This window comes from Drosophila teissieri, chromosome 2R (assembly GCF_016746235.2).
Source record: "Drosophila teissieri strain GT53w chromosome 2R, Prin_Dtei_1.1, whole genome shotgun sequence".
Taxonomy (NCBI): domain Eukaryota; kingdom Metazoa; phylum Arthropoda; class Insecta; order Diptera; family Drosophilidae; genus Drosophila; species Drosophila teissieri.
Window position 1 is genome coordinate 15,822,842 of NC_053030.1, and position 8,614 is coordinate 15,831,455.

At 45.5% G+C, this 8,614-nt stretch overlaps 1 protein-coding gene across 1 annotated transcript; it reads left to right on the forward strand.

The window, feature by feature from the left end:
• The first annotated feature begins 429 nt into the window (after positions 1-429).
• On the forward strand, positions 430-2,871 carry LOC122613785 (protein 5NUC). The gene is made up of 6 exons (XM_043788169.1): positions 430-671; positions 731-872; positions 930-1,186; positions 1,242-1,518; positions 1,575-1,878; positions 1,936-2,871. The coding sequence occupies exons 1-6, from the start codon at positions 466-468 to the stop codon at positions 2,502-2,504; spliced, it is 1,755 nt and encodes a 584-aa protein (XP_043644104.1). The 5' UTR covers positions 430-465; the 3' UTR covers positions 2,505-2,871.
• Positions 2,872-8,614: the final 5,743 nt, after the last annotated feature.

An 8,614-nucleotide genomic window follows, 5' to 3' on the forward strand; every position in this document is an offset into this window, starting at 1 on the left:
AAAAGTTACATATTAGATTACATCGTTTTCAGTGTGACCAATTTCCACTTGGCGCGCTTTAGTTTGAATTCAAAAATGAAAGAGTGCACGCTTGCGCTGAAAAAATAAATAATTCAAATTATCAGTTCGGGGTTATATCTATGTTTAGCAAGTTTGGAATGAATTTGAAACTTTGCAATGATTGGTCAATATTATCATGCAATAGTCACAAAGCAGACCCTAATAGAATTATGTAATGTAAGATTATGTCAGGTAGGATTTCCTAAAAAATCCAATAAAATTACATTCCATAAAAAATTGATAAAAGTTGTTGTAAAACATAATACATATACAAAATGTTTAAGGTTGGGTTAATGGTATACGACTTTTAGCACCTCCTAAAAGTAGGCATTTCAAAATGGCAGATCCCAGTTTTCCAGTGCTTTTCGGTCACTTTTATTCATTTATTTGTAGTTCTTAGTAACGATGTGTGCTGCTACTCCGCAGTGGAGGGTTATCCTCTCGCTAGTCCTCTTCTTTCTGGACGGGATCTGTGGCTTCAAGTTTACCCTCTTACACACGAATGATATGCACTCCTGGTTCGACCCCATTTCCGATAAAGATGAAAGGTGCAAAGCTGGCGACGATGAGAGGGGTCTTTGCTTCGGCGGATTTGGACGAGTGGCTGCTGTGTAAGTTTTCCTAACTTGGAGTAATTCTAATGGTAACTTTGTCAAGTTCTACATTTCAGAGTTGCTGCAGCTAGAAATAATGGAACTGATCCAGTTGTCTACTTAAACGGCGGCGATTCCTTTCAAGGAACTTCGTGGTTTTCTGTTTATCGAGGGAAAATGGTGGCCCAAATGCTCAATTTTCTTGCTCCCGATGCCATGGTACTTATTGCCTAAATGTTTGTAAAATCTATTATTTAAAAATTTATCACTCTGCAGACCCTCGGAGTTCACGAACTTGACGATGGAACAGATGCCTTGGCCGAATTCTTGAACAACATTACTTTTCCAGTGGTCAGCAGCAACATAAACCTGATAAAAGAACCAAAACTGGCTGAGAACAATAAATTAGTGACGTCCGCGGTCATCACAAAGGGTAATCGTAGGATTGGCATAGTGGGCTATATAAGGCCGGATACCAAGGAGCGAACTCAACCGAGTAATGTGATCTTCAAACAGGAGGTGCCCGCCATCAAGTAAACACATTTACACTACATGTGTTCAATACGTAATTCCAAAGTTTTATCCTAGCAAGGAAACAAAGGAACTTAGGGATCGAGGCATCGATATCATCATTGCATTGGGACATTCCGGCTACGAGAAGGATAAGGAGATAGCCAGGCGATGTCCGGACGTGGACATCGTCGTGGGTGGTCAGTCGCACACGTTTCTCTACTCCGGAAAGGCTCCGAGTAAGGAAGTTCCGGTGGGTCCCTATCCCACCATAGTGATGAAGCCCGATGGCAGGAAGGTGCCCGTTGTTCAGGCCTATGCTTATACGAAGTATTTGGGAAACCTTACCCTAGAAGTAGGATCTAACATTTTAAATGTATCTCATAAATCGAATAAGATTCCATTTTTCAGTTCGACAATGGTGGCAATCTGCTTAGTTTCAAGGGTAGCCCCATTTTATTGGACCAACGCTTCCAGCCCAGCAAAGGGGTTCAGGATTTTCTTCAACTGCACCGCCAGGTGATCGATGACATGGAGCGCCATGTGGTGGGCACCACCTCCGTGTATCTAAATGGCGATCGAAAGAGCTGCGGTTACGGCGAGTGCAATTTCGGCAACTTCATAGCAGATAGCTTTGTGTATGCCCGAGTGGTGCAAACGATGGCGGACAGAAGATCTTGGACAGATGCATCCATAGGACTCATCAATGCGGGCGGTAAGTGATTACGTCTAGCTTCCACAATATAACCATTAATTTTGTGAAAACACCTAGCCATTAGAGCCTCGATTAAGCCAGGGGAAACGGGCGCCATTACGGAGGCTGATGTGGTCACCGTGCTGCCCTTCAGTCAAGAGCTGTACTACACGAGGATCAGTGGCAGTCAACTGATGAAGGCGCTGGAGCACTCTGCCCATATGCGGAGTAAACACATCACCAGTGCCCACTTGCAGGTTTCCGGTCTTCGTCTCAAGTTTAACCACAGCTTGGCCAAGGGCGAAAGGATCACGGAGATCCGGGCCCTGTGCTCCGAGTGCCAGATTCCCCACTACGAGGCCGTTGATACGGATAGGTATTACGGAGTGGTAGTCACCTCATTTCTATTGAACAGCGGCGAGGGCTACAGTTTCATCGATCCAAAGCGACCAGAAGTGGAGAATATGACCATCCTTGATCGCAATGCTGTTATCCAGTATCTGCAGGAGCACAAGGTTGTCTACCCGGAACGCGAGGAGCGCCAATCTGTGCAGCAGAGGTACATGGCCAACTCGGGCTATCACATGTATCTTGAACCCCTCCTAATACTCTGCTTTGTGTACTTGTGTCATCGATCTCTCGTTTAAGTGTCTAGTGTTTCCACGGACGGATTGCGTCTCCAAGGGGCATCATTATCATTAGTACTCGCTCTCTGTTTTTGTCTATTGCGCAATCGCTTAGAACACAGATTAGTGACTTAGTCTATAGGTATGGTTTGCATATATAAGCAAAGGTGTATGAAGTTTGATTATATATATATGAATAATCTAGATTATACGGTGTGAATTTTCTGCGTCTAATATATTTTGAATTGTTTGTATTCCCATTAGCAATACAATCTTGATAACGACCATAAGATGCTTCCCTGTCCGTATGTCCGTCCGTATGTCCGTCCGTATAAGTAGCTCGTATTATTTATTTTGTATTAAACCATAAAGAATTAATTCAAATTATGAAAAATACTCAACTAATAGCACGCTTTTCTGAATTTTTCTTTGTTAATTGTTGACATCAAACGTGATTCGCTGAAATAAAATAGTCTAAGACTGAACGCAAACAAATGCAAGCTTTTAAGATGCTAAAAGCACATCGTGCGCTTCCCCAACTATATTTCTGACTTTGACTGATCAGTGAGTGCCTCGACTATATTCATATTGCCAGGTGCTACCAGCATGACTCCTCTACTTCTGCGGCTGACCGTAATTGACTGCCAAATGAAGGCTACCAATCGGCATTTGTATCTGTATCTGTGGCTCGGTCTTGGTTCTTGGGTCTTTAGACCAGAGTCTCCGGGCTTCCGACCCTGTCTTTATTGTTGGCGGTTCTGGTCTCGTTCTCGGGTGTCTTCTGCTGGTGCTAAGCACTATTAAATTCCCCATGGTTAGGCTTTTCATGAGAAGTTCACGGCGCACCGACCCCGCCGACCTCTGCCCACATAATAGTCATCAAGCTCGTGTTCGCCGCCCCTGCATCGCCCCTTCCCCTTGATTCCCCCTAATTCCCCTTGAATCCCCTTGATTCCCCTTGATCCTCCACGGCACTCAGGCATCCAGGCTGTGGCTCCAATGTTTGCTACTGGCGGCGTGTTCCAGCTTCAGATTCAGCTCCATCTCCATCTCCGGCAGCAACTGCAGCTCCAGAGTTCTGCTGTCGTGAGAAGCACATACACATCATGGATGGGCACACACACTGCATCCACATCCACATCCGCATCCACATCCACATCCATGTCCAACTCCATCGTAGGCGACACAAACACTATCTACTGTCGGCATTTCGCCAGGGAATTGCGTGCACCGAGCAAAAATGCTTGACCAATTATATACATATATTCTACAAGTGGAATTTAAATTCCAATTTAAATTCAAAGAAATCTTTTGTCAAGACGGCGCATTTTATGTATCGGTTTATATACAAGATGAACTAGAATTGGTATTAGAATAGAGTTGTGTGGTCATAGTTTTTCTCACTGTTTGGTGAAAAGGGTGAGAAGGGTGGGAAATGGGGGCGGGTCAGCGGGAGCTGACATGTAATTATGTGGCCCCATATACCGCGTCCGCTTCTCGGACAGCGGTCAAGTGCAGAATCGGGCACTTTGTAGCGGCAACACGCTACAGTCGGCACCTGGTACTCGCCTATCAGTCATTCGGTTAGTCATGGCTCAGAGGGTTCTTGAACCCAAGTGTATACACACCTATATACCATTCCCATACCTACATCCATATCCACACCCCACACCCCACACCCCACACCAGCCACATTCACATCCACACCCGCATAAAGGTTGGCAGTGGCATTTCAATTTCGCAAATGAACCCCACTCACTGCCCGGTTCTAACTTGGCTATAATCTTGGCCGGGCCGATGTGTCTGCACATAAAAGTCAACTTCCGTCTTTCTTTCATTTCTATTTGATTCCCTTCATTAAGAATGCTTCTTGGTTTCCTGCTCGGAACCTTCTCCTCCTCGGTACCACCTCCACCTCCTCCTCCGCTATTTAAGTTGGAACCGTTTAGGTCTAATGGCCGTATTAGCGACATGAGAATAGAAGATCGCGCGCCATTTGTTCGGGCATTACCGGCAATCCGAGTATCCGAGTATCTGGGCATCTGTTCTATATTGAATTGAGACATGGTCTTCTTTCTGTGTGTGTGTGTGTGTGAGTGTGGAACTGGAAGCAGATCATGCATGGGTCAATGAGTTGCGCGACTCACAAATTAGTGGAAATCATCGGAGACCGGAGACTGAAAAGCGGAGACCCCGCACCGAAAACGCCAACAGATGTGATTTTCGTGTTGATGTGGTTAGGTTGCCATTGTTGCCAGTTATTCCTGTTGTTGTGTGCTGGTCGTGATTTTGTTGCCCGGTTCGCCAGAAACGTTGAATTGGCTTCACCTTTTGACATGGAATTTGAAATGACGTGAAGCAACAGCCGAAGGAAGAGCAACTCCTCCTCCCCCATACCTCCACCATGGACTCCTTCTGTGTCCCCAATTCAGCCTCCTCCTCCACTTTGATTGCCAGTTAGCCATCCCAGCCATCCCAGCCATCTCAGCGATCTTAGCCATCCCCATCCTCCGGCAAATGCTCATTTGGTTTCGTTTCTCGTTTCGATTCAGCTTCATTGCTCTGCGATCGAAATTATTTACCGTTGATATGGTTGTTACCGCCGTAATTTAAATTCAACCGCCAACTAGGCCAAAAAGACGTAACCCTGAAAACTTTGGTAAAAGTGTTACCCATGATCTGCGGTTATTGGATAGGGCAACACTTGTTCGACACTTGAGGAAACACTGGCGAAGGAGAAGAAACAAAGTTTTTTAAAGCTGCTCGCTTGCATAAAATAAATTAAATAAAAAATAAGTGACTGCTACAAAAGGTTGTTTCTTATTGCTCTCCCTAGGCCCAAATCAATTAGTGCCTCAACATTTCTTTAAAAAAACTTTGTTAGTACTTAATATTAAGCGCAATTAAAAGTGACGCCAACCATTTGTGAAATTCACACGGAACACACGCATACCTATAAGCCAAGATACACACGTACACGTATGAAGGCTATGTATGTGTAGAATTCTGTTGAAGTAGATCACGACGAAGAAACCGACCTCGAAAATGGAGAGAGATGTAACTCTTTGCGGTTCATGCAATAAGAACCGACTATCCAGCGGCGTCCAAAACTGGGTGCAGTGCGACGTATGCAAGGCATGGTACCACTTCGCCTGCGTTGGAGTCGATGCCTCTATTGCACAGTCACAATGGACGTGCGACTTGTGCAAACTTGTCGACGATACCCCTTCCACCTCACAGCAAGCCGCTTTACAACGCAACGAACTGACAAATACCTTGCCGAAAGATGGCGACATAATACAAACCGAATCCAATCCCAATAAGCCAGCTGAGACATCATATATTCCATGCTCAAAAAACTTGATGATAGAGATGCTAGAAGAGACACGCCAAGTGGAAAAGAAATATATCGAGCAGAAATATGCAATACTTGCACAGCAGCAGGGGACACAGGAAAGACACATCCTATCATTTGGACCAACTGCATCCCAACTAGCAGCAAGGCAAATATTACCAGCGGATCTGCCGACTTTTAATGGCAACCCAGCAGACTGGCCAATTTTCATAAGCATGTACGAGAACAGCTGCTCGGTAGCTGGATTTTCAGACGCTGAAAACATGCTTCGTCTCCAGAAGTGTCTCAAAGGGAAAGCCTACGAATTGGTTCGTGATAAGCTGCTACTGCCGGCACTCGTCCCGGAGGTTATCAAGACGCTAAAAACCTTCTTTGGACGACCAGAACAGATCCTCGACCGGCTCATCGACAAAATCCGTAAAATTAGTATACACAAAGATAGATTGGAGTCCCTAATCGACTTTGCGATGGCAGTGCGCAACGCGTGCGCCACAATGGAGGCCTGTAACCTGTACGCACATCTTGACAACCCAATGCTTCTGCGCGAGCTTGTTGACAAGTTGCCCACTCAGCATAAATTAAGCTGGGCCATGCATCCACGCAGTGCTTCTATCCCTGTTGTAAAATCATTTAGCGACTGGATATACAATTTAGCAGAAGCAGCCTCCACAGTCATACCTGCACAAAATTCATGGAGCGTGAATACCCACACGCACTTATCAACCGGAGGAATGTGTGAGTCCGAAGACGATCAGAAGAAGGACGACGCCAAACCGAACCCTTCATGCGTCATGTGCAACTCCACCGAACATTACGCCGCCCAATGCGAGAAATTTAAAAGTTTGCCTGTTCCGGAGCGACATCATATAATCAACGACGCCAAGGCCTGCTACAGATGCCTAAAGATGCACCGTCGCAAATGTTTCTCAAAACGCGATTGCGGCGTTGATAACTGTCAATCAAAACACCACCCTCTCCTTCACAGGGAAGCTCCTAAACCCGAACTCGTCAGTACCCACCATCAAGAAACTGGCCTCGGTGAATCATACTTTCGAATCCTGCCGGTAACACTATATGGGAGCGGAGCAAAGGTCGACACGTATGCGTTTTTGGACGAGGGCTCATCTGTAACACTTATCGATGAAGGAATTCTGAAGCTCCTCAAGGTTCCTGTGTCCTCTGAACCACTTTGTCTGCAGTGGACCGGAGACACCACCCGTACGGAGGAAATGTCTCTCAAAGCCCAGGTAAAAATATCGGAGATGGGGAGTGGAAGAAAACTGTGGCTCAACAACGTGCATTCAATCAAACACCTTGCCCTACCTAAGCAAACCGTTGACGCACATAAACTTGGCAGCAAATACAAGCACCTACATGGATTGCCCATAAAATCATATTGGAATGCTGCACCGATGCTTCTAATTGGCGCAAACAACTGGACCTTTGCTGTTCCGCGCAAAATTCGTGAAGGAAGACGCAATGAGCCTATCGCCTCAAAATGTATGCTAGGATGGAGTATTCAGGGCACAAGTAATGCCACCCAAAATTATTCCCTTCATCACTGCGTTTGCAACTGGGACGACATCGACAAGACGGTAAGAGAAAGCTTCAACACAGACCCTATCACACCGCGGGAGCTTTTCTCTAAAGACGACAAAAAGGCTACGGAAATTCTGGAGGAAACATGCAAGAAAGTAAATGGTCGCTATCAAGTTGGACTGCTCTGGCGAGACAAAAATGTAATTCTCCCAGAAAGCTATTCAAACGCACTTAAACGACTCGAATGTCTTCGACAAAAAATTAACAAGAATCCAGAGCTATTCAATCAAATTCAAGGCCAAATTGACAACCTAGTCGACAAAAACTACGCATTCGAACTGGAAACCAAAGATATAGCAGAGGACATAAACCGTGTGTGGTACCTCCCTATATTCATTGCTCTAAACCCAAACAAGCCAAATAAAATAAGATTGGTTTGGGATGCAGCTGCAAAGAGTCACGGCAAATCCCTTAATGACTTTATGCTGAACGGACCCGATTTCTTAAACCCGCTAACCGAGGTTCTTATGGCATTCAGAGTAGGTCGTATAGGCGTGTGCGCGGATATCGCTGAGATGTTTCATCAAATAACTATCCAGCAAAGCGACATGCATGCTCAAAGATTTCTGTGGCTTAGCAAGGGCAACAAAACTCCCCGCACATTCGTCATGCGGGCAATGACATTTGGAATTTGCTGCGCGCCCTGTATTGCTCACTATGTGCGGGACAAAAACGCACAGGAGTTTAAGGATCAATGTCCCCGAGCTTTCGAATCAATTACAAAGGCTCATTATGTGGACGACCTTATAGACAGCTACACCGACGACTCTGAGGCGATCGCAGTAACATCAAAAGTCCGAGACATTCATGCTGAGGGAGGATTCACTATAAGAAATTGGATCTCGAACTCTACCGCTATCCTCAAACATTTTGGAGAGTGGCAAATAGCCGAACAACATCCCAAAGAACTTGGTGGCCCGGAGAAGGTTCTTGGTATGTATTGGGAACCCTCAAACGACGTTTTTAAGTATACTTTTAGATTCGCGAGACTTAAAAGAGACGTCCTAAATGGAGAATCCATACCAACAAAACGAGAAGCCCTACAAGTATTAATGTCGATTTTTGATCCCTTGGGCCTGTTATCCTGCTACACGATCGGCCTTAAAATGCTTCTGCAAAAAGTATGGCGTGCAGGCATAGACTGGGACGAAGAACTGCCCGACGCCCTGTTCACGTC

Excerpts from the sequence above, each read along its gene's own strand:
- LOC122613785 (XM_043788169.1), top strand. The coding sequence starts at position 466 with ATGTGTGCTGCTACTCCGCAGTGGAGGGTTATCCTCTCGCTAGTCCTC. Across the intron at positions 1,519-1,574 it reads TGGGAAACCTTACCCTAGAA|TTCGACAATGGTGGCAATCT; the intron begins GTAGGATCTAAC and ends TCCATTTTTCAG. Across the intron at positions 1,879-1,935 it reads AGGACTCATCAATGCGGGCG|CCATTAGAGCCTCGATTAAG; the intron begins GTAAGTGATTAC and ends GAAAACACCTAG.